Source organism: Purpureocillium takamizusanense, chromosome 6, assembly GCF_022605165.1.
Source record: "Purpureocillium takamizusanense chromosome 6, complete sequence".
Classification (NCBI taxonomy): domain Eukaryota; kingdom Fungi; phylum Ascomycota; class Sordariomycetes; order Hypocreales; family Ophiocordycipitaceae; genus Purpureocillium; species Purpureocillium takamizusanense.
This window is the reverse complement of record NC_063073.1, coordinates 931,644-956,654: the sequence shown is the minus strand read 5'-3', so window position 1 is coordinate 956,654 and position 25,011 is coordinate 931,644. Positions and strand designations below refer to the sequence as shown.

The 25,011-nt window shown below is 58.6% G+C and overlaps 5 protein-coding genes across 5 annotated transcripts; 2 read left to right on the top strand and 3 right to left on the bottom strand.

Moving 5' to 3' along the window:
• The first annotated feature begins 507 nt into the window (after positions 1-507).
• Positions 508-6,492, top strand: JDV02_006773 (uncharacterized protein). Its single transcript, XM_047988196.1, has 4 exons — positions 508-2,747; positions 2,817-2,867; positions 2,970-3,362; positions 3,828-6,492. Exons 1-4 carry the CDS (start codon positions 2,353-2,355, stop codon positions 5,971-5,973), a joined length of 2,985 nt encoding a protein of 994 aa, XP_047844188.1. The 5' UTR covers positions 508-2,352; the 3' UTR covers positions 5,974-6,492.
• JDV02_006772 (uncharacterized protein) lies at positions 6,480-7,883 on the bottom strand. The gene is made up of 2 exons (XM_047988195.1): positions 7,175-7,883; positions 6,480-7,022 (listed from the first exon to the last, which is right to left on the bottom strand). The coding sequence occupies exons 1-2, from the start codon at positions 7,533-7,535 to the stop codon at positions 6,640-6,642; spliced, it is 744 nt and encodes a 247-aa protein (XP_047844187.1). The 5' UTR covers positions 7,536-7,883; the 3' UTR covers positions 6,480-6,639.
• Positions 7,884-8,942: 1,059 nt separating this feature from the next.
• JDV02_006771 (uncharacterized protein) lies at positions 8,943-11,648 on the bottom strand. The gene is made up of 4 exons (XM_047988194.1): positions 10,836-11,648; positions 10,476-10,676; positions 10,217-10,416; positions 8,943-10,166 (listed from the first exon to the last, which is right to left on the bottom strand). Exons 1-4 carry the CDS (start codon positions 10,885-10,887, stop codon positions 9,270-9,272), a joined length of 1,350 nt encoding a protein of 449 aa, XP_047844186.1. The 5' UTR covers positions 10,888-11,648; the 3' UTR covers positions 8,943-9,269.
• Positions 11,649-17,416: 5,768 nt separating this feature from the next.
• JDV02_006770 (uncharacterized protein) lies at positions 17,417-18,664 on the bottom strand (the record flags this gene model as incomplete). The annotated part of the gene is made up of 1 exon (XM_047988193.1): positions 17,417-18,664. The coding sequence occupies one exon, from the start codon at positions 18,662-18,664 to the stop codon at positions 17,417-17,419; it is 1,248 nt and encodes a 415-aa protein (XP_047844185.1).
• A 2,502-nt stretch (positions 18,665-21,166) lies between these two features.
• On the top strand, positions 21,167-24,635 carry JDV02_006769 (Ceramidase). Its single transcript, XM_047988192.1, has 2 exons — positions 21,167-23,363; positions 23,418-24,635. Exons 1-2 carry the CDS (start codon positions 21,523-21,525, stop codon positions 24,001-24,003), a joined length of 2,427 nt encoding a protein of 808 aa, XP_047844184.1. The 5' UTR covers positions 21,167-21,522; the 3' UTR covers positions 24,004-24,635.
• Positions 24,636-25,011: the final 376 nt, after the last annotated feature.

Below are 25,011 nucleotides of genomic sequence, written 5' to 3'. Positions count from 1 at the left end.
ACCGTGGAGATAACATGTCGAGCACGATTCCTCACCGTGTGCATTCCAATCAACTGATACGAGGTGGCTTCCGAGGTATCGCGAAAAAGACTTCTGGCTTTGTTTCGTCCTTTGTCCAAGCGTTGTGGTTCATTGTCGTCCCTACGAGTATCATGACCTGCATTGCGGCACGCCGCGTGCTTCCCCGCCCCACGCGGACGTGAGACCCCGGCCCACGTTGGTGACGAAGTTGGGAGGGCGTTTGTTCACACGCAAGGGAGAGCTCGATGGTCCGATGCTTCACCTCGGCATCTCCCGATAGCATGCTAATCCCGGGCATAAGGTGGGTCGAGTACTGGGGTCGTCTGGTCAGTGGACAGCGGTTGGCGGTGTCGCCCACGGACAGACACCAATCCGGTCGCAGGTGATACCGGTGCCCCCCCTGGACCCAGTTGCCGTCAATGCCCGTCATACAGGACAAGCTTATCCCTGGACGAGTTTCACGTCTCGTTGCAGCGACGCCTGGCCTCCTGACCGCCGGCCTGCGGTGCCGCGAGGAGCTGGAGGCTCGCGTCGTCGGGTATCCCGCGCCACGACTCCCTGACATTCGACCGCGTGAGCCATTCCTCTCTATGGCCATCGGCCACCCGAAGGGTTGTGTGTGCTCTGTGCTTCCCATCATGGTGCCGTATGGACGCTTCGGCCGGGCGGGCGGGCGGGCGGGCGGGCGCTTCGTCTTGATCCACCGCTGAGATGACGATGCCTCGTCCGGCCACCGATAGGGCTGCCGGGGAATATGAGCAGGATGTGGTATTTGAGTGCGCTCAGACGTTCCGCCATTTCGGCCACCGCTGGAGAGGGGCACTGGTTCAGACGAGCTGCCCGGGTCTCACATCGACAACATCCTGGATCACCCGGCCGGGGCGGTCCCTGCCCGCCACCAAAGTGGTGATCCTCCTGGGCTGGGGCAAGTCCAGGCACGACAACCGTGTGCCTGGCCCCTCCCAGCTTCGGCGCCGGGCGAGGCCACAGGGCCGTTGTGCTTCAACAGCCAGTCGGAGGCATCTTCGACTCATACAGACCAGCCTCCACTCGAGCCTGCGCTCCACACACCAACTCGCACACTTCCAGCGCATTGAGACGCATCCCTCCTGGTCGTGACATCGCCTGTACCGTACAGTACAGTACGGCTTAGGTTTGACAAGAACTCAATCTCGTGCGGTTACATACTCGTACGAAGTACATTTGCCGTCCTGCTTGCAAAGACCGGAACCCCTACCTCGCGGCCCACAACTTAAGCCCCGCCGTGCATGGTAGCTCGAACTTCCTCCCGGTCCGTCTACTGCGTTCCAGATGCTGATATCCATTCTATGCGCTCTGATGTGGAGTGGATGCCCTGGTAAACACCATTGGGCCACACTCGTGTCCAGACCTGGGCACCCAGGCGTTCGTCGTCTACAAGAACAAGGCGCACAGTCTCCCGGGGCGGCATCCGCTTTCCTGGCTATGCCATCGGTAGCACGGACACATAATCCATACACTCTGCCACATAGCTTCGTTGCTCCCTCTGCTTAGGGAGACAAACTTTCCCCTTTCATTTACAAGCGGCACTTGGCTCGTCGTCGGTCGTTTGGCACACTGACGCACGGGGTTGTCTCATGATACGTTCGACCCCCTCATAGTCGAAGACGCCAGTCGCAGCTCGTCTTCACTCGAGACAAAAATAGGCACCTAGTCGAGCAGAACACAGACTGAAGGAGAACACGGCCCACCTGTTGCCGACTCGACACAGCCACGGATGTTCTGTTTCAGAACCTACTGAAGAGTTGACAGTGGAGAGCTGCCTCTCTTGACTCTGCTCGGGCCGTCAAAAGTTCGACAACACTCCTTTGGGCAACCAGACACAGCTCAACGTGCCCGCTAGCCCCCCTCATTGCCAACCTGGACATCACAAGCCCACGGGTGTTTCGGCTGTTTCGATCTGCTCGGATCAGCAGCTTGTCAGTGCAACCGGCCCACTACACCTGCCTGTATCTTCAGCAGCTCTGCTCTTTCTGGCTGCCATAACCATTCTTAGTTACTTCGCCCTCTCTGCTACATATCATAAAACCACGAGCACTCCCGCATCTACATCAGCGGAGACTCCAGACGAGACCACTGCCGGGATTAGCATCTCACATCGCCAGAGCGGCATCTGCTTGCGACCTAACAGCGTGGAGCAGCGTACCTTGTTCTACTTACTGTCTTGGGTATTCGCATCGACCTCTACTCCTTTGGACGGCATACATTTTGCGAGAGTAACGGACAGTCTTTCGACAGGGCCTGAAGCGTTCCTCAGACCCTCACAATCTGCAACCTGTATTGTTCGGTGCTATGGACGTGATTTCTTTGCTCAACCAGCCATCTGGACCAAGCTGCCACAAGGCATCTAGCCGAGAGTCAACACCACCATCGACTGCGAGAGGGAGCTCGACGGTACCGTCAACAGCACTCCCAACTCCGTCACCAGAGACAACACCACCTCCCAGTCACAGCGAAGGGACACACATTAAAGGACGCAAGCCATGGAACGCAGGCGGCTATTCATTGCCTCTACAAATTGTCCCCAAACTGCGATCAACCTCAACTTCAATCAGCGAGCAATTTGAGTCGGATGTTTCGTATGACCTGACGCCTGGGACAAGCATGCATTCTAGAAACGGTTCCATAGACTCGGATGTCGTTCCCCCGAGAGAACTGGGTTTCTTTACAAGGCCAGAGCTGGTTCGGTGCGTCAGAACCAGGATTGATGCGTGTGAGCGCGCAGGCAACGACAAGCTAACTCAGTTGCTGAACAGCGCCGCCACAACCGACCTAGGCAACCGGCGAACGGACACCTGTGAAAGAAGGTGTGTATAAACAACCATGCACGAAGTTCATCCGCCCCAGCTCCTGCGCAGCACATTCAAACTCGAACTTTCAGCCTTCAACGCAGTCTGACAGCCGAATAGGTTCGAATACGGGGAGGAACGCGCCCGCGATCACGATAGAAGCGAGCCTTCCAGGCACAAGTTCTCCGATAGCAACAGCAGCCTTTCATCTTACAGCTCGTGGCAGTCCAGGTCACATTCCCGGATCTCGTCCGTGACGACAGTGGGCGGGCCCCCAAGCTTTGGATCATCGCTCGCGGATCGGCCCATCCTTGAGTCGAAAGGTGGCGAGTGCGAAGCAGTGGCACACCCGCCAAAGCGGCTTCCTAGCCACAGTTCCTTCTCGGGCAATGCCCGGCATAGACTGCCGGGGCATCCCGAGAGCGACGAGCTGGAGAGGCCAGCGAGCCCGACTGACGCAGTCTTGCTGATGAAAACGCCATCCCGGAGCCACCAGAGCATTGAGAGTCCTTGGTACGTGTGCTCATTTTCTCTGTCGCATCTGTCACTATTGTTCGTCATTGCTCTGTGGGATCGGACGCAAACCAGGAATGCGAGAAGTCTTTTCCCTAGCATTGTCTACACTGTTGCCTCCTATCTATGCGTTGTTACTGGGATGCTACTGGCTCCAAAGGCTGGCTAGCTCTGCTCCAATCTCGTTGCCATCTTTGTCGGCATTGAGACGACAGACAAGGGCAGGCACATGCAATAACCGAACTGGGAGGCAGTCGATGCTCGCGTGATTCAAGGCAGCCATGCGTCCATTCAGGGCGAATGTCGAGCTTCGGATGAATGGCGACATTCCTCCAGTCAGCAATGATCGGTGAGCGCTGTGCTTACTGGGTCTGGCGTGATATTCTTCAACTGGATGCCGCATCACCATGGTTCATTCCTAGAAAGCACCTACTTATCTACTCCGGCCGAGTCGATTTGGCCTAGGGATCCTGTCTCCAGTACTGGCCCGTTTCCCGATCGTTCCCTTTCCCTCTCTACTGAGCAACGATTTCCTTTCATTGTTGATCAGATCCGTCAATCATATCACCACGGCTTGTCGCCGTTTCTCTGTGCCATTGCGCGATATCGTCAACTAGATCAAGAGCTGACCAGGACCTTTCTATTCAGTCAACCCTTCAGCCGTACCGCACATCTATTTTCCACCGCGAGACTTCACAAGAGAGCAACTTCTGCTCCCGACTTCGCCGCGGCACCTGCATCGTTGGTGCTGACGCACACTTCCACGCCAGCATATTCAGGGCTGCTGCCGCCGCCACATCAGACCACAGCTATGTCTGCCACCAGCTCGCCCGTGCCACGGGGAGAGCCCACACCGATCTCTCAGACTGCTCTCGGCCGGCCTGACGAGGCACACCGAGCAGCTTCGGCTCGTGCTGAGCCGGAGAGGTTGGGATGTCAAGGTCCATCCCGGACCGTGCCTAGCTCGCCACTCAACAGTGCGGCAGGCGTACTCACCTCTGTCCCTCGCTCAATTTCTCTTGTGGACGACGACATCGATTTCTCAACGGACACTCCGGAAGAACCTCGTTGCATGTTTGTCGCCAACTGCGACACCGGCTCACAGCTGCGCAAGGCCATCTCGCACCTGTTCGGCCGCAACAAATCATGCACACTAAAGATCCCCAAGGACGTCTGGGTGTACTACTGCCGCAAGCACTATCAGAGAATCCGTTATCGAAACGCACGGACGTACCCGAGTAACCAGATGGAGCTCGTCAAGGTGCAGATCGTGCGGCTCCAGCGATGGAGCGAAGCAAACAAGGCCAAAGGGGGCGGACCATGCATCAAGCGGTGGACTTTATCTCTGCGAAAACGCGAGCAGAATCGCCTTGAGAACGGTAAGGGTGCGGTCGACGAAGGTGATGAGGACAACATGGCCAGCCAGGGAGGCAGTGCCGTCCCGGAATGGATCATCCAACTGCTCGGCGACGGCTACACTACGGAGAAGATGCTCGATATTGCCGAGCGCCTGCACCAAGAGATTGCAAGGGGCAGCCTGAGTACGGTACCGGAGATTGAATTCCTGCCTGACATCGTCGATGGCGAGAACGGCACGTCAAAGCCCGTCAGAGCACGACGTCAGGACAGCGGTTCGAAAACGCCCAAGAGAAAAGCACTCGACTTACCCGGCCCATTCAGACATGATCCGGCCAGTGGCGACGTCCTCTCGGACGAGCATGACGAGGGTGAGGAGATAGGCGATCTGCTTGTCCACTCTGGCAAACGGGCGCGCATTGCTAAGACTAGCGGCCGCTTGCCATACTACGGCGCACAAGACTCGTCGGATCCTCGTCACTCCCAGCCTACCCATGGGTATATGGTTCCGGTCTACGAAGACGGATATGGAAGGGCCATGTTTCCGCCTCGTGCTCCGCATGTGGTCCCTAAGATGAACCCCATAGAGTATAGCCATGCCCAAACCCCTAGAGACTACGACCAGCTCGCACAATCGCCTTTCGAACACCACAGCCAACATCACACGATGGGCGATGTCTTCCACCGCAGCACCGCCGCTGCTTATGGTTCAGAGAGCGCTAGATACGCTCCCAGCCACGTCGGCATGGACTCTCAGCCAGCCCTTCCGTCGATCAGCTCTCGCGTCTCAAGCGCCGCCGGGCTACAGCAATCGGGTCCGACAGGCCGAGCTCATGCGGTGGGACTCAATAGCCACGTGTCTGCCCGGCCATCTCATCATCGGTCGGCGAGCGCATACAGTGTCGCCAGCCGCAATGCGCCAACGCCCACCCGCCCCTCTAGTTCCGGAACGGGTGACCAAGCAGGCTTCGTCCGCAGGGAGATGCCTGAGGCGATGTATAGTATCAGCTCTCGCAGCCCCCAGAGTTTTACTGCAAGAGACCGTTGGGCAGCCCCGAGCTACAGCCCCAATCGGCCCTGGCCCCATGAATACGGCCAGGCATTTGCTCCTCGACAGCAGGTGGTGCAGCAGTCACCGGGTCACAGCCAAGCGACTCACATGCAGACTACCAGTCCGCGCGCCGCCGCCGCATACGGCTCGGTTAACCAAGCGGCCGCAGCCGGCGAAGGCCGCACACGTCCTGATGATGTGTAAGGAACTGTAGTCAGGGGACGAGATACGGAGGCCGATACACCCGACGCCGCGAATACGCGCAGACGGGATATGGCGTGATCCGAATGCTCGGAGGAATCTGCCTCGATGCCACCTCAGTGTATACTAATATTTGCCGCCGTCAGGCGGACTTGACGAACCTGCAGCGAGAAGAGCTTCTGCGCTCATGGATGACAGATGATGCCTGAGCAGGCGACGCGCTCTGACTTGTTGAAACATTCTTTTCTTTGCAGGTCACATGTGGGGGCAGGAGTCGTACATGTGCGAAAGGGGGCGTTAATATTCTGGAAGTCGGGGAAGAATGCCACAATGGGCTGAGATGTCTAGGAACTAGGACACGCGACGACTGGTTGACGAGCAATGTCGAGCTGGGACGGCCCGGGCTTTGACGATAAAGAAAACGGACTGGAGGTGGAACAGGCCTGGACACGGCGGCTTATGAGCTTTTGCTGCTGGCATGTACAGTAGAACGAACCAAGACGACTTTTCGCAAGTGAACCCTTTCTTTCATTTCTTCCTCCCCAAAGCTGTCTTTGATGAGTGAGCATGATCTATCTGAATACTAGAAAATGGCTATAATAAGGAATATCCGGCCTGAAGGTCCTTGCGGACGCGCTAGCCAGCAAACAAAGCAGGCTTCACTGCTGTTCACTCCCTGAACATGATAGCACCGCCGTCCCAGCGGGCGAGCTCGCCGATGTTTGCCCTCTCTACCTCCTCGAAGCCGTACTTCTGGTAAAAAGGTTCGACGCCGCTGACGCCGACGAGGAAGCAGGCGAGGCCGCGGTCGTCAACGTCGCGCAGGCCGTGGCGCAGGAGGACGCCGCCGAGCCCGCGGCCCTGGAGGGATGGGAGGGTGGCGATGGTGGAGAGATACCAGGCGGCGCGGCGGCGCGGGGAACAGAGGAGCCGCGGCTCGATGGCGCCATAGACGCGAGTGAAGACAGCGGTCGAGTCGGCAGGGATGTGCGTGGGGGAAAGGAGGTTCTTGAGGCGCACGTAGAGCCGCATGAGGGGGGCGAACCAGGCGTCTGTTGATGTTTTAACGTTTGCGAGCGCCATGTGTTAGCCCCGGCCCCCATATATATATATATATATACATACAAGCACGCACACACGTCCGGGGGAGGGGGGCTGTGACAAGAGTGCGGAGAGGGGCAATGAAGAAGAGGAGGAAACACACAGGGAGACAGCCAGCGCTCGGCAAATGAGAGCTGGTCGACGGGCCGACGCCACCAGGTGAAGCCAACAGGGACGGCGAGGGCATCGTCGACGAGGACGGTCAGGTACCAGCCGGGCGTCCACCAGCGGGCCTGGAAGTGGCGGTAGATGTGGGCGTGGAAGTCGCCGGGGTGGGCGTCGCGGGTGGGGAAGAGGACGTCGAGGAGAGAGTCGCGGCCGAAGGAGGCACGGTAGAGGGCCGTGACGGCATCGACGTCGGAGCTGAGGCCCGGGCGGAGGTGGTAGCCGGCCGGGCAGGCGACGGGAGCGGCGGCGGCTGTGCGGTGCGGCGTTGTCAGCGGTGGTGCTGTTGTTGTTATCATGGTTGGAAGGCAGTGTGATGTGGTGCTCGACGATGATTGCCAGGTGTTAGTCTCAAGGAATATCGCGATCTTGCGGCGAGAGAGGCTGTGTGTGGGTGTTGTGGTGTTGGGACGGGGCCAAGATGCAACTCTGCGACGGGACCGGGTACGGTAGACGACGGGACATTCAGCCAAGACGTTTTATGGCTTCTAATTCAAAGAGGGAAGCAATCTGCCTTTTTTTTTTTGGCTTGGAGGATTTAAAAGACCAATTGACCGACTGATTCACTCAGGCGAGGTTGTTCGTTCCACTTGGAGTGGACGATAAGCACGAAGCATGTGAGCCCCCCCTCGGAAGAGAAATCGGGCTCTGACGCACACTCTCACTGCACTTGCACACAGAGGGACTCCAAAAGCCAGTCGTGAGGACGACTCATCGCCGGCCTTTTTCGGTCTACCCATTTAGTCCAAATCTCACCCCACCCAACCACCCGTGGGCTAACTAACGACTACTACTAGGTAGTACTACTACTGCTACTGCAACCACCTACCAGCGGACGCCAGCCAGCCAGCCCGCCATCGGCGCCGGAGTATGGATCTCATTTAGCCAGGGGGGGACTACAGTTGGAAACAATGCGGCGGCGCTAAGGTGGTAGGCAGTACGTAGAAGAGCTAAACGAGTGTGACTAACAATACGGTGAGAGTCAGCGATGGCGTGCGAGGGCCAAACCACCGCTACGCCACGATGCCGGCGCGTTGCTGCTAATGACTTTTTGCTGCGCACGAAAGGTCAGAACATGATATAAGTTTGAAGGGTATGATGGGGCAAGTTGACGACATACCGGATTGCAGTAGAGTCGCTTGGTAACTCACACCACCCCCTCGTTTCAGTACGAAGAGAAGAGTCCGAGGCAGACAGACGATCTCGCCCTCCGTGGACAACCCATGTCGTTCGTCATGACCGATGGTCATCTCAAAGAGCCAGATGCAGGAACAGTGACGCCACCCATTCGACAGGAAGCATCAAAGCTGTTGATAGTAGTAGGTAGATGCAAAGTCGACTTTGGAGCGGCCAGTGGGACTAGGGACGATGGAACTCGTACCCAAAGTCAACCGGCAGCCGGGAGAACGGACTAACTATCAAGAGGGCATCTCGGGCTGCTCACCTCAAGAGCTTCGGGTGTACAGTAACCTACGCTGATTCACATGTAGTCTTGTATGGGGGATGGACGCTTCTTGCCGTACACATGTATAAATATTTCGGCTTATACTTGGTACATACTTTTCTGTTAACGGCAGTAGTCTTTATGGCCCAGACACGTACATGTACGGCGGCAGAAACGGAAGTATTGCAGCTCGAATCTCAATCATAGTATCAACTGCATTCACAAACACATGGAAACGTTGAAGCGACAAGAGTCCAGTATCCACAACCTTCTACGAAAAAGGTATATCTGCTACAATCTACAGTCTGGGCCAGTGGTTGGCGCCGCCCAAATGCCCATGTACCGCGAGGTCTTCCTTTACCAGTCTACTTCATGCTTCCGTATCCAACCGCCAACCGCCCTCTCCCCTCCCCATTCGTCCGTGAAGCCGTCATTGTCCGCATCATTATTCACGTCCTACGCCATCCACGCGCATATCCCAACAGCAAATAGCCGACCCCAAAAACGATCGTGAAACGAGCGTAACAAAAAAGCAGCCCACCGTCGCTAAGTCATGAGCATATCCGACGCGTACAAACATGTCCAACCTTCAGGGCGTGTTGCCCAGCACCAATACCAGAAGCATGCCATTGAGCAGGCACGAGACCACGAAACCGCTCCACACCGCCAGCCGGTGCACCAGCGTGAGCCGGTCCTGGCGGTAGAGCGTCATGCCGAGACCGGTGCAGGCGCAGAACAGGCTGACCATGACGCCCACCGTGACGCCGGCGTCCACCTCGACTCGGAGCTTCCGCTTGCCCGTCGAGATGAGAATGCCTGCGATGCCTAGCAGGACAAAGGACGCGATGAAGCAGCCTACCGTGCCCCACAGCAGGGCCCTTTCCCTGTACCTGACGGCCTTTTGTTCGCTGATGCTGGGCAGGGCATAATGCGTCGCGTACCCCTGGTAAGGGAAACCGTCTGAGCTGGCGTAGCCCTCCTCTTCCGAGTCGACTGCCGTCGAAGAGTAGCTCTGGCTGGTGCTCTCGGCCGAGAGAAGTGACTGCCTCTCCCCGCCATGCCTGTGCCCGAACCACTGCTTCGCTTTTTCGTAGGGCATTGATATGATAGCCTGCACGTAAGCCATGCCCGGGAAGCCCGTATCCTCTTCGGGATTGATGTATATGGCATAGCCGTCTTCGGCGCCCCCAGCGTCACTCCCGTCGTCGTACTCGTTCCAGTACTTGACCTGAGAGCTCGTCCGAGAGGGAGGCAGGGCGTCGAAGTTGACTCGAGTCGTTCTGGGTCTCGTGGGCTCGGGCAGCGGCTGCTCATCCGACGACGGCGAGCCAGGGTCGCTAAGGGTCGGCGCCGCGGATCGCAGCTCCGAGAGGATCTCGTCATAGCGCGTGTGAAGGGATGTGAAGTCGCGTCTAGTGAAGCTTTTAGGATTCCCCAAGACGGTGTCATTAAAGCGCGAAGTCAGGGTGGTGGAACCTGTCCATTTCTTGACGTCGTCAGCACCATGGCCCACCAAGCGTTGGCCTCGTCACGTACCCTGTATTTTTTGAGAATTTTCCGAAAGGCAACAATCTGGGCGTTGGCGAACCGCGACAGTGCGTGGATGTCGTCGCCGCACCGCATCAGCTCTCTCTCGTACTTGGCAAACCGTCGCTGGCGCTTGAGCGAGAAGGACTGGTCGTGGGCGGCGGCGGAGTGCTTTGCGATGCAACGCTGGATGCTAGCATTGAGGTGTTCTGTACCTGTAGCGTCAGCCATGGGGTTCTATTTGGGGAGTTGATGGCCATTGACGTACCCAGCCGCCTCGAAATCTCGTCGGCCTTGCTCATGACAAACATGTCGACGCGATCGTGCTGCATGCCGAGCTCGTCGAAGAGCTCGTCCTCGAACTTGCGCAGCGCGGGGTCCTGGTGGCCGGGGATAGCCATGGCCGAGGCCTGGTCGCGCGTCGTGTGGACCTTGATCTCATGCTTGAGAGAGTTGTAGTCGAGGTTGTCTGTAGATTTAGGCACGACGTTAGCGAGCGTTTTTGCTTTGCTTTACTTTTGGTTTGGTGTCGGTCGCCCGTTGGAGCGCCGCCGCCACGAACAACGTCGCACGGCAAACCCACGGCAACACACAAGACAACGGGGGACCGCGGGGGGGAGGCACATACGCAAGCTCCATTCTGGAACCGATTCCTGTTGCAATTGCTGGCCGTATTTCATACTCGTACGTTGTCAATTGTAAGGCAGACTGGTCGATTGCTGCATGGTCTGGTATGCCGCAGCGCGTATCCAGTGGAGAAGCGTTCCAGGGCCGAGTTCGCGAGGAACAACTCGACGGAAGCACCGCTCGGCAGCAGTTGTCGCGATGCCAGAGAGCAAGGAGCCTGTGGTGGTTCGATTGTAATGACGTATCGGCTGCAGGCTGAATTGGATGGATGGCTGACTGGTTCCCTCCCTACCAGGCGGCCGGTCGCTGCGGGGGTTTTGCTGCAAGATTGCGTCTTGGCGGGCCGATGATGCGCGGCCTGGCTGGGGGGCGGAGACGTGCAGCAGCAGAAAAATAGCGGTAGTCGAAGCGGCACAGCAGCAGGCACAGCAGCAGCACCAAGGGACAGTGTCACCTCACCCTCGGGGCAACGGCCTGGGCCTTGTGAGTGGTGGCGGGTGTGGTGCGAGCAAGCCCTACTGATGCAGCCGAGGAAGGGTCACGGTGCCGAGGGGAAGCCAAAGGAAGCGCAGACGTTTCGTCGTCGTTCTTTCTGCTTGGCTTGAGGTGGGAGGGGGGGCGAGATCGGCTCGCGGCTGGTCGGCGCAGTGGAGCGTCCAGAAGTACAGTGCGTTTGTGGTGGACGGGGACGGGCAATTGCTTTGGTTTGCTTTTGCCGGTGGCAGAGGCAGAGAGGCAAGCAAGACTGGTTGGGCAAAGGCACAGCACGAGGTCGTAGCTCACATGAAAGGAATGAATGGAAAACGGAATGGAAGGGTCGGGGGCCAGGCCACCCCAAGATCGGGGCGCACGGCAGTATTAAACGTCCAGACAACCTTTTTCTTCCCTTCCCTGCTGGTCTGGGTTGCGAGCATGGCCTGGGCGATTGCAACAGGTCGAGCCCGCAGGAGGGCGAGATAAAGGCAACATCCATCCATCGAATACGGACAAGGTTGTGGCGCTTTGGGCCGCCCAGCCAGTCAGTGGCCGGCCAGTGCTTGACCAGCCAGTCGCGGGGGGGGCCACTGCAAGACGCCACTGCGGTGGAGTGCACGCCATTCGACCCATCGTCAGATGCATGCGCAGCCAGTTGAGGGGCCCGGTGCAGTGGAGGCCAGAGCATGTCTTGCTGGCCTGGGATGCTAGGCTGCCTGAGTTCCATGGACGCTTGCACCTGCAGCTGGGGGGAGGCACGACTGGAGGCCCTTCATGCCCTCCCCCGCCCCCCCCCCCCTCCTTCCCCTGCCCCCCTGCCCGCCAGGACAACCCCAAACAAATCGGCCTGGCTAGGTCCCAGAAATCGTGTCCACCCCTGCCATCCATCCATGGATCCATACAGCTACGAACAAACACATCTGAAGAACGAACTACCCACCTTACCCTTCAGGAGGACCCCTCCTAGCGTCGCATCCAGCTCACTCACACTCATCACACTCCAAGAAGCTTCTCTATCAAGCTTCCGTCGCGTTCCAGACCTGCCAGGCCAAAGCGAAGCAGGCCCAAATGTCACGTCGTCTCCTTCTGGAGTCTGTCGCGGCCGTACAGACGAGGCCCGCGAGGCTCAGCGTCGGCCGAGTCCACGCTGTGGCCCGAGCCTCTCTGGCCTACCCGCCGTCGGAGAGGATGGGGGGGACCCTGACTGCGAGCCGCCACCTGCTGGACTCCGTCACCTCGGGAATGCGGAGGCTCCAGTTTGGGGCGCTGAAGTGTCGGTGTTGAACGCACCTAGGCAGGTACCTTCGCTTGCAAAGGTACCCAAGGTCCGTTTACTAGCCATTACGATAGGGTAAAGACCTGGTCGCTAACCTACAAGTACAGACAAAGTGAAGAGCTCTTGTGCCCGCTGACGTCTCTTGTCCAGCGTGGGCGGGCGAAGTCAGCACTTAGGGCGACGTATCATGACATCAAACAAACGACTTGGAGTAACAACAGCGATCAACGGCTTCGCGTACGAAGCACACTACAGCACCAGGTACCCCACTTCTTCTCTCGAGCGTTCACCGGTACTGCACAAGGCCCGCCTCCCACCTTTCCTAGCCCGAGAACCAGACGCAGCAGCGTGCAGGCAGGACCCGTTGTGTTACGTACGTTCCATACTGGCATCTCGCACATCGTTCAATCGCAGCCCCTCGTCGAAGCAGGTGCGCCGCTAACCTGGGCAAAGTACGAGTAGTGCTGCGGGTGCCGACTAGCTAACACATGAGGACCTACTAACGTTACTAGCACATGCGAAGGTAGTGCTATCGACGGCTTGCGGATCCCAGCCAAGACCTGCTCCCGTCCAGGGGTCGTTGGCGCTGCCTCGCAGACAACAACGCTTCATTTCGCCCCGCCGTTTTAGTGACCTTGTGGAATCGTTGGCCGCTGGCCATGGCTTGCCTCAACGCCAGCTTCACAGCCATAGGCCCGGACTCGATGCAGGAGAACCTGCTGCGAATGCACACGGATGTACGGGACTCAATACGCGTGCACCCCCGCGGCTGCTGGCGGGTGCAGTGCATCCTGGCGATCTGTCCGCCATGGTCCCAGTATCATCCAGTTCGGGCATCGCCATGCGAATCGATGCAGGCAGGCTCTCATACGACGCAACGGGACAATGGAGGCGTCAAGGCGTCAGCTCATAGTCAACCGTCTGTCAAATCGTAGTCCCGTGCAGGCCGACCCGGTCAGCAAGGCATGGTCAGCGGAAACTGAGGGGCGGCCCCGCAGCAGGAACCAAACCTCGATGCACAGCCGTTGGCCATGCCTTGATGTTGCCTGCAGTGTGTGTATCGTGTTGCACAACGGGCGGAGGACGCGGAGGAAATGCAGTTTTTGTCACTTCCGCTTTGTTGCCGCCTCTCCGACGTGACATCAAAGGTAGCTCCAAGGGACAGCCCGGCCGGCACGCACTTGCAGGCCAATGAATTGCAATGAAGGGCGTGAGACGCGGCCGACGTTCCGTCTTTTTCTCCCCGGACAATCCGCAATGCAGCGCATCGTGAGCGCCAGTGTCGCAACTCAAGAGGGTACAGTACAGATGTACGTTATGGTGCGGTGCGTCGGCGAAGACACGCACGGACGATGCAACGGCCGTGTCATTGTCGTGTCTGCCGGGGGCCCTTTTGCGAGAGCGGTCGCGGCGCCTCGGACCAGCAAGGGTTCGCCGCCGATCGAGACCATGGTTATCTCGCAGGGCCTAGGCCCGGCGTCGACGACGATGCGTGGCTGCGGGAACCCTGCCAAGGCAAGAATCGTAGTGCGTCTCATGCTACTGCAGGCCTCCATGGCGCCGCGCCGCCCAAGCGTACGGCAGCCATGGCACCTACCCCTGTACTAGGAACCAAGAGCCGCTGGCATCAGCATCAGCATCACCATCGGCGCTGGTATCAGCGTCGGCTCTAGGTAGTAGTATGTGTGCTTGCCGGCAGACGAACGGCTAAATTCGACTGAGGGAGCCGGCTTGGAAACTGTCGATTCCTCGGGCGGGCACGATTGGCCAAATCGCCCGCGATCCGCTCGTGGTCGGCCTCGTCAGCAGCTGGCCTGGTAACGGCTTTTTGGCTGAAGTCAACCACGGTGTCCGACTACAATTGCTGCAACTGCTCGCGTGACGCGCCTCGGAATTCCGGCACGTCTCGACAGTAAAAAAAACGCCGAGACGAACCACGTCCCCCAATCGGGAGAACCTGAAGCTGCAACAGCGTGGCACCGGTGTCCCTGCGAGGCGAGTCTGTTGCAGCTCAATGGGTTCCACTTGCAACGACACAAGGTCACGGCTGCGGTGTCGGCTATTGCCAACTAGCAATGAGCGGACATGTAGTCGATCCCATTGGGGCCCCAATGGGCCTACGTACGAGAGCGATGGGCGTTTTTCGCGAACTGAGTTGTTCGATCTGATCCCTTCGAGTCTCGTCGCAGGCTTGCCGCTGCCCGTTGACCCTTGCCTGACGACCCAGTCCCGGACAATGCCTGGATACTAACTCACTAGTTAGGCAACGAACGCAGTAGCAGCGACAGCATGACGGTGTAGAACCCGCCGGTCATTGTCCGACCGTTCCGGTCGAGTTCTCTCGTTCATCTTTCGTGTAAATCTCCTCGATGCATGTACCGCAGTCGCACTCGGGCCGGCGACAGCAAAGGGAGGAACCAGAAATGTCCCAGGGCGTTTACCATCTTGACTCAGTTAGACCAGACACCATGACGATAATAGCTGAGGCACCGAGTATCTACTGTAGAGCAGTTCGTGCGCAGTGAGACCAAGCCGCAATTGGGAAGAGCGCAAGGTCGAGGCGTTTGGCTCTGCTACTAGCCGAGGCAAGAGGGCATAAGACGGAGCATCCCGTCTACAGCGGTATTGGGGCCGCCATGGCCCGCTTACTACCTACCTAGTACTTACCTCACCTCTGCGTCCTGTACATTGTATCTTGTTCTGAGGTAAGGTAGGTCCTCCAACAAGATGGGAAGTACTTGGTACGTTAGTTACTTCGTACCAATATTGCGAACATGCGGTGCACCTTGGGTACGTACCTGAAGTAGTAGCAATAGCTGACGGATGTGGCAGGTGGTCACATGGCCAGTCGCGCGCCGGCAATGACATGGCTGCCGTTCCAGGCAAGTAACTGGAGAGCCCAGACCCGCTCAGTCGCCGACGCCAACGCCAACGCAGTGTGCGTTTTTGCCTTCCGTCTTTTTTTTTCTTTCTTGAGACGCCAGGCCACATCAGTCACCGACCGAATGCATGCAAGCAAACCCTTATTCTTGATTTTCCTCCCAACAACCAAAAATCGCACTGGTCGGTCCCCCTCGACCCTCTTTTTCAGCTCGCCGCGCATGCGTGCACCCTCTTTTGCCCATTACGTAGCGCCTTGAGTTCGGGCAACGGCCTGCCAGTGCTTGCCCCCCCCCCCAACAGGATGTTGCCATGCCATGTCATGCCATGCCACGCGGCCTCCTCATACGAAGTACCACAACCAACTGCTCTCGCGAAGGACAGGCTGTGGGTGTGAGACACGACTACGTTGGTACGCAGTGCGTTGTAGCACGTAGTCGGCCCAGTTAGCATGTCTTGCCGCCGCTAGTGCTTGATTCCATCTGGCCTGTCTGTTTCCTGAGTTGTTTGGGGCCTTCTTTGAGTTTTTGATTCCGCCCTCGCAACGAAAGACTTGGGGACCCGGTGCGAGGTGTTCCCGTTGTCAATGAAGGAGTCGTGTACGTAGCCTCTGCAGTCGTCCTGCACCCCCGCCTGCCTGTTCCCTGCCGCTGGCGGGTTGGAGCGGCGACCCCCCCCCCCCCTCCATTGTGTTTCCGTGTTCAAACTCATCACTTTTTTACGCCCCAAGAAAATTGTGACATATCTCTAGCTCTACACAAGGAGGTGGCAACCCATCTGCGACCACGGGAGTCTTGACCCATGGCCCCTCGCCATGCCATGCCATGCCATGCCATGCCGCCGTCGCCGTCGCGGATGATCCGACCTGTCAGAGTACGAAAAAGGTACGCACGGAGCCACAAGCCCAACGACCAGAATAACCAACATGAACCGGCCCCCACCGCCGCCGCCACCCAGAACAATAAAGGCCCAGCCCGGTCCGACTCCGCTCCATCCAGCACATCATCCGGGCTGCCGATCATGAGCCCCCGTCCGTCGTCCGTCCGTCTTTGGGTCCGTCCATCGCTGACCCAGCCAACGCATTCGTCCCTCACCACTTGCCGGTAGCTTTATTTTCGCCCCTCCCAGCCATCTGCGCCGTGGTTCGGTGTGTCCTTCCCGAGGTTTCCCCCGCTCGCCTGTCTTGCTGCTCACGGGGCAGAAGGCATCTTCATACGTAAATAATAAGAAAAAAGCTGAACGGGACATTGGATTTGAATAAAATGCCGGCTGGTGCCTGCCTGCTGCCTGCAAGCTAGCCAGCCCTATAGCGGCGGCTGCGCGGCGACGGCGGCTGCGTTTGGAGGGGCCGGCCGCTGGACTGGCCCCCAACTGGGGCCCAGCGAAGTTCCAGTTGCTGAGTGGAGATTCCATTACACGCCATTCGCCGGCGAACCGGCGACCCACTCCCCGTCGTTAACCGTCTCCCGCGTTCCTTTTCGGCACCAAGCGGACAAGCAGCACGGCACAGTTCAGCACGGCATCGGCCAGCCCGGTAAACTTGGTACGAGAGATTAAAGGCCCTCATGAGCCGCGGCATGTTGGAGTCACTTCAGCACTCTCCTAGTACCCTCTCTGCCGACGGCAAGTGCCGCAGCTTTATGTGCTTCATACTACGAAGTAGTAGTATCCTCACATCCCAAGGAGCGGCCGCTAACCCAAGTGTCCCCTCCAGCAGCTCCGTTGCAGCTTTAGACTCGGCGATCGTGCTCCTAAAACGCCATGTACCTGGTCTAGATGGTATTGATGCCATCATCCGGCGGGTCGTCCCGCTATATGTCATGCTCCCTGTAATTCCAAACTCAACAAAAAAAAAATCCAACCCAATCCAGGTCTTTGCCTGAATGGTTCTCCAAAAGCTCGTCTCTGAGAAAGAGACGATGGCTTATCAACACTCTTATCCTTCATGCTGCTTAGGAATCCAAAAGGCGTTGCGCTTCCAAAACGCCGATGATGCTACCGCTGTCCGTGACCGCGATGACAGAGCCTGGTCCGCACGCCCCCTCGTCTGACTCTGCCGCGCCCGCATCTTTCAGTTGCATCGCGCGCAGCATCTCGCCCGCTTGCCGGATGGACGTGTCCGAGGACATGGCAATCATGCCGCACCTGTCCAAAACGACCCCCGGCATATCCCGCAGCGGTTGCCCAAGCTCCGCGCTGGACAACTGTCTGATCCCGCTGGGCGTGGCAACGCCGTCTTCCACCCTCACCCAGCCTGTCTTGGAATCGAACCCTGCCCGCAGGAGATCAACTCCAAGGCTATCCAGTGTCAAGTCCCTTGGCCCGGAGATCTCTTCCCAGAACACAGCCAGATGACCGAGCGTCTGCGGCACTCTCGTGGCGGCGCCAATAGCACCCCCAGGGTGGTTCCTCGCAAACTCGGCCGGGACGTTCTGGTGCAGCTCATTTGCAGCGGTGATGGCCAGGGAGTCGGCCAGGGCGAGGGCCACCGTCGTCGAAGTCGACGGCGCCGAGACGCCAAACGTCACCTTTTCGGCCTCCGGTATTGGCGCTGGCAGGAGAATGGCATTGGGGCGATGCTTCATGAACTCGCAAGTCCCCGGTCGAGTGTGCGAAGTGAGCACAATGGTCGGCAGGGCCTCATCGAGATGGGGCAGAAGAAGCAAGAGCTCCTGGGTCTTGCCGGAATAGGTGATGAAGAGCAGTGTGTCCTGAGGGCCGACTATGCCAAGATCGCCGTGGAGAGCCTCGGTCGGGTGCAAGAAGACGGAGCGAATGGCGAGACTCTGCAGCGTCGCCACGAGCTTCTTCCCAATGTGCCCCGATTTGCCGACGCCTATGACAACAAGCTTGCCGTTGGCAGCGCTTTGACGCGCTATTGCATCGACAGCTCTGTTGAACCCGTCTTGAGCCACAGCGTCTTTCTCGTATAGTTGAGATAGATTCTCCAGCGCTGCAGCCTCTGTTGATAGGACGTGCAGGCCGCGCGATAGTCGCCTCGCTTTTGCTTCAGCTTCTCGGGACCCTTGTTGCTCGACTAGCGTGAACGGGCCGGGCGGCTCGCAGAACGAGCCATCGTCCGGAGAGACACTCGGGGTCGGAGGGGACGGAGGCGGAACAGCTAGACTCTTGTGATTGCCCAGCACGATCACGGCGCTTGTCTGGATTGGACGGTGCTCGTAGGGCTGCCGGTAAGACATGGCACAAGCTGCTAGCCCCGGTTCCGCGTGGTGGTTTCTGGTGTCTCCGGTATGTCCTCGGGGAATTTGTAATGCGGTAAATCTGAGCGCAAGCTTCTCAGATCGTTCCCAGAACTGCCGCGCGTTCAATCGCGCTGCCCCAAGCAAGAGGAGGGACAATTGGAGCCGACAATAGCTGCTGGCGCGTCAGGGCGCGGCCGTCGAGCTCTCAGTGTGCGGGCAGCATCTCCAGAATTCCGCAATCTGAGGTACTGAACCGTCGTATTCCGAGCCCGCCGCCAAGGTTCTCCGGGATTCCCCCAAAAAAATCTGTCGGGGAGCTGCGACTCGACGACGTCTGCGTCAGTAGAATAGAGAGCTGTTGCTGTAGCGTCGATTTCGATTGAACACTGAATAGGCCGTTGACAGAGCAAGGCGGGCCGTAAAGGGGTATGTGTGATATCTCGGCGGGAGAAAAAAGAGAGTTGCGTGCTATGGAAACATGGGAGCTCGGAGCCCGAATCGGGCGATAATTCCGGCCGGCGGGGTGGTATGGGACCCGATGAGATACCGCCAACGGTGGGCTAGACTGTTGGACGGCTGGGTGGCTTGAGAGTGGGCACGGGCCTCGATCGCCTCTGGCGGATAGTGCAGCGCGTGCAATGTATGCGATCCCAGCAGAACGAAAGGCTCAAGAAGATGTTGGGGTGGAAGGCGGTAAACATCATCTATTTATTTCGAAGGTATACAAGTACTCAGCTGCCTCTGCGCGGTGGCGGTGGGAAGCTGCGGCCGCGGATGATGAGCCCGTCGAGCGTGGGCTAGCGGGAAACGGGGTCAACGTCGCCGCCAGTAGAGGACGTCGATGCGGGTCTATGATACGTCGACTGCTGAGAGGTCGATGATGGCGTCAGATGTATTTGCAAGCAGAGCATGGCGGTGGGCGGCCGGTTTGCGTTTCGGCGCCCTTGGTGCTTCCCGTCGGCGTCGGGGCCCCCACCGCGTCGCGCCGCGCCGGTCACGCCATTCGCCCAATTGCTTGCTGTGCGCCAGCAACGCGCCTGCCTCCATTGGAGCCCTCCATTTCTACGGCAAGGCGCTCTGGTCAACGCTCCTGCCAAGTCGGCAGCTGGGGGCTGAGGTGCTCCGTATTGGACTGGGTCATGCACAGTTCTGACTGTACTACTGGGTGCCTCGTGCCGTACTACCTACTAATAAGGTACCTAAATACACACTTCGTTCCTTTGGTTACCACCTACAAACTTGGAAGTACTAACGTAAGGCTCAAAGTACTTATGCTGGCCACCGACACAGGACAGTACTAATATGAGGGGAGTTGGTACGTAGTACCAAGTTACTTCCTGACGCTCCACCTGCTTATCGCCCTCCCAGAGGGGGATCTTCCGTCTGATAAGGCATGCCCGTTGTAGTAACGTTGGAAAGGGAAAGGCATATTACGGTTGAGCCCCAAACGCTCGTCGTCAACTCGCGCTCCGGCAGCTCCTGAGCAACCGTGGAAAGTGTGCGAAGAACGCATGTGTGTCGCCTGGTACGGTCCGACTTGCATTCCGCCCCAGTTCTGCGCGCCAATAGCGACATGATAGTTAAGTATTGTGCATCTTCGTTGATGAGCGAGAGAGCATCTGTCAGTCAATGTGGACGCGGACGGAGACGCATGCGCCCGACTCGGCTGAGGCCGCGCGAATTACTCGCATGCGGGTTGATGTCTCACACATTCCGTCGCCGTGTCGCCGGGCCTGCCAATGACGACGCAACACGGCGGTTGGTGCATGTCTCGCATCAAGCAACGGACCCCCCGGTCGTCAGCGGTGCCATGTCACGGACGGAGCGGATGCAAGGAACGCCACGCCGCAGAGGCGGCTGCTACGCCGCCGCCCGGAGCAGATCATCAGCACCCAAATGGCACGGCAGCGAGCCGCCGCCGAGTGGGAACGGCGGGCCGACATACGTACTACAATTCCCAAGGCAAGGCACGAAGTACGTACGTTTGTAACTCTGCATGTTGCGGATGGGGCGACGTGCCGCCGGCCATGAGTCGAGCTTCCGGAATCCAGATTAGCCTTGGTACCTACGAACTTGGCATTCAGGCGCTGTGACCCAAGCCGTCATGCTGCACTGAACGTTGACGTTGACGGCCTGGGCGCGGCCCATCATGTCGCAGCAATGGACGGGGATGGAAGCTGAAGGCGCCCCCATTCCATGCCCTGCAGGCTGCTCGTTCAGGGCCTCCATCCCTCCAGCTACCTACAGTACAGTAGGTAAGTACCTTTACCTACACCGGGTACTTCCTAGCACCTTAGGTACCTAACGTTAGTAGGTACCTAGGTACTACTAAGGTAGGCAGGGAGCTGCCGCTGCCGCAAGCAGCCCAGGGCCCTTTGACCGGAATGGGCCACAACCGACCGACGTTGACAACGATGGTGAAACAACAGCGGACGTCACGGCGGACTCAGGCGGGCTTCGAAGACGTTTGCATTATTGTCGGCTGCAACTACTGTAACAATGCACGCACGTTCGTTCCTGGAAGCATGCCCGCCCACCGGTTGCCCCCCCGCGTCTCTAAGACAAACGGGCCGCGCCTCGGCAGACCCCGATGGGGCCGCCAGCAAAGGGAAGCTACGGCAAAACCAGGCCTTGACGTGGCCCATCTATCCCTCCCTCAGTCCTGCCCGCCTGCTAGCTAAGGCACTTCACGAACATGTCGCTGGTGCCTTAAATCGTCACTCCCCTCTTCACATGCCTGCGCGTCCAGCCCAACGGCCACGACATGCCTCAACCTCGTCGCCCTTTATCGACCCTCGGCCCCAGCAGCACCATCCCCGCGTCCACCCTGGTCGTTCATTTGTGCTAGGGTCGTCATGGCGCCGAGACGAGACGAACCCAAGGCCAGTAATCATTGGCCGCAGCCCTCGGCGCAACGAGCGATAGGCGAGGATCCCCAGCGGCGACGCTCGAGAACCCATTTGCGACGTCACCTGGCGGTCATCGTCGTCCTTTTGTGCGCCTTCGTCCTCGCCTACTTTCGTGCCCCCGCGTGGACAGGCGCTCCTCTGCTCTCCTCAGACCCATCGCTGCACAGCGTCTGGCACAATGTCTCCGACGATGCCCACACGAACGTTTGGGCAAGCGACGCCTTGCCCGCCGGCGACTGGCCAGAAGACCAGTATCTCCTCGGCGTCGGCAAGGCGGACATCACCGGCCCCGTTGTCGAGTTGAATATGATGGGCTATGCAGATTTTGGACAGATCGGCAGCGGTCTACGCCAGAGGCTATATTCGCGGGCCTTTATCGTCGGCGACCTTCACAACCCATCCGACCGCTTCGTCTACCTCGTCCTCGACGTGCAGTCTGGCGATACAGCAGTACGATACGGTATAATACGAGGCTTGCAGGCTTTGGGTCCCCGCTACTCCATGTACGGCCACGACAACGTCGCCGTGAGTGCGACGCACTCCCACTCCGGGCCCGGCGCCTGGCTCAACTACCTCCTCCCCCAAATCACTAGCAAGGGATTTGACCGGCAGAGCTATCGGGCCATCGTTGAGGGCTGTATCCTCTCGATCCGTCGCGCCCACGAAAGCCTCGGGCCTGGCTCTTTGAGCTTTGGCAAGACTAAAATACCCAACGCCGGTATCAACAGGAGCTTATACGCATACCTCGCCAACCCGGCCGAAGAACGCGCCCGATACAACATCAGCGCCGGCGACGACGGCTCCGTCGAGATGGACATGACGGCCCTCAAGTTCCAGCGAACCTCGGACGGCAAGAATATCGGGGTCTTGACCTGGTTCCCCACGCACGGCACCTCTATGCAGGCCAACAACACACTGATCACTGGCGACAACAAAGGCGTCGCGGCAGACATGTTGGAGAAGGCGGTTCATGGTGGCAATATGGAATCCGATGACTTTGTTGCCGGCTTCTCACAGGCCAACATGGGGGACGTGAGCCCCAACGTTCTCGGGGCGTGGTGCGAGGACGGCTCTGGTCAACGGTGCAGCTTCGAAGACAGCACTTGCGGCGACGGCAGATGCAACATGTGCCGTGCCAAAGGCCCGGGGACCGAACAGGATGACCACGGCGCATCCTCCTGCCTCGAGATCGGCAAGCGACAGTATGAAGGAGCTTTGCGGCTGTATGAGTTTCTGAACGCCGAAGAACCCATCCACGTACGGGGCAAGGGCGTCAAGGCTTTCCACGAATTCCACGACATGTCCGATTTTCACTTTGCCCTTCCCAATGGCTCAACGGTCCGGACATGTGCTGCAGCTCTGGGCTATTCTTTCGGGGCCGGAACGTGGGATGAACCCGGTGGCTACGATATTGTACAACACCTCTCCACGAAGTCAAAATCTTCGTTCATCTGGAGGGTCGTCACCTGGCTCTTGAGGGCGCCCGGTCAGGATCAGATTGCCTGCCAGGCACCCAAGCATATCCTGCTGGATGTCGGGGAAGTGATGCGGCCGTACGAATGGACGCCAAACGTTGTCGACGTTCAGACGTTTAGAGTCGGTCAGCTTTTCATCATTGTGAGTCCCGGCGAGGCAACGACGATGGCTGGCAGGCGGTGGAAAGAAGCTGTGGCCAAGCATGGCGCCCGGATCTTGGCCGACGACCTCGGCGACAGAGAGCCCCTCGTCGTTCTCGGGGGGCCAAGCAATAGCTACACCCATTACATCACAACGGAGGAGGAGTACGGGTAAGTGAACCTCGGTAGGGTTGCATTTTGGTGAATCATCACTGACGATCATAGTGTCCAACGGTACGAAGGATCTTCTACGCTCTATGGGCCGCATACGTTGGCAGCATACATAGACCGGACTGTCTCGTCACTCGAGCATCTGCGGAGCCGCAACGCTCCTACGCGGAACTCGGCAGCTTCGCTGGTGCTGCCTCCGGACAACAGCAACCGCTCCTTTAGCTTCATCCCGGGTGTTCTTTACGATAGGACGCCGCGAGGCCTCGCGTTCGGCGATGTCGTCTCAGACGTCAATGTCAGCAGGCTCCGCTTCACGCACTCGGAGACAGCGCAGGCTGTGTTCGTGGGGGCCAACCCGCGTAACAACCTGCGGCTGGAGGACACGTACGCCGCCGTCGAGTACCGTAGCTCACCACGTAATAACTGGAAACGGGTCCGCGACGACTCCGACTGGGACTTGACGTTTCACTGGAGGAGAACCAGCAACCTCCGCGGCACCAGCGAGGTGACGATTGCCTGGAGAATAGAGCCCTGGGCGCCGCCAGGTGATTACAGACTGCGATATTATGGAGATTTCAAGTCCATCACTGGACGCATCACCTCCTTTGACGGCGCGAGCAGGGCATTCAGGGTCTCTTGAAAGGTTTTATTCACGGTATAGCATGCACGGCACGGAGTTACAGCGGCAAATGCGTCTATTTTTGTGGAAATTTTGTGGGTTTCATGTACAGGCAACGGACAGGCAGAGAGACAAGCCGGAATGGCACACAGGCAGATAGGCGGGATAGTAGATTGGCTAGACAGCAAACACACAGACGAGCTGGACAGCATACACATAGGTGGGCTGGATAGCACACACCGATGGGCTGGGCAGCAGGCAAGCCGGACTGGCAGACAGGTTGGACAGAAGGCATCCCGATGCAGCAGAGGACCCGGGTAGCATCCGCTCCATACAGGAAGGATACAGTGGCGCCCTTTGCGGCCGTCTTCTTCCCGCTCATCACTCGGTGCAGCCTAGGGACATTACCCAAGGGAACCAATGGCGGCGGCAGTTGCTGGTTCGCAGTTGCTGGTTCGGGACCCGTGGCCTGCCTCGTTGACACGGCACCAGGGCTCGCCATATGCTGCCGCTACGCGAGCGCCCGCCCGGGAGGCGCGGATGTTATGAGAACCACAGCAGCACATGCATATGAGATAGGATGGAGCTGGGCGCATCGTCCTGCGCGTTTCATTACACGGAGGGCCCCCGGACAATAGAAGCCCGCCCGGAAGCAAAGCCTGCCTTCGATTTTACTACAGGTGACAAAAGACTTGGGCCAGCAAAACGCCAGCTAAGCTAAGTGTCTACTTTCCAAGTCCATGCGGTCTGGCCAGCTGCGAGTGAGTCAAGCGAGTGAATGACCGGTGAGGCAGGGGGGGATCCGCAGGAGGAGTTGCGATTCGATGGATTTTGTTCGTTGTGTCCATCCTCCGTCCAGTTCACATGAAGGTAAAACGCACACCGAGCAAAGCAGCCGTCCTCGCGATTTCTCCCGAGCACGCCGCCGTCTCAGGGCCGGTTGTGATCGAGAGAGTGAGCACCAAGGTCCGTTGGCACGGGACGGGCCGAGGTTGAGTTGACAGACACCCTGCTGTGCTATGCTGTGCT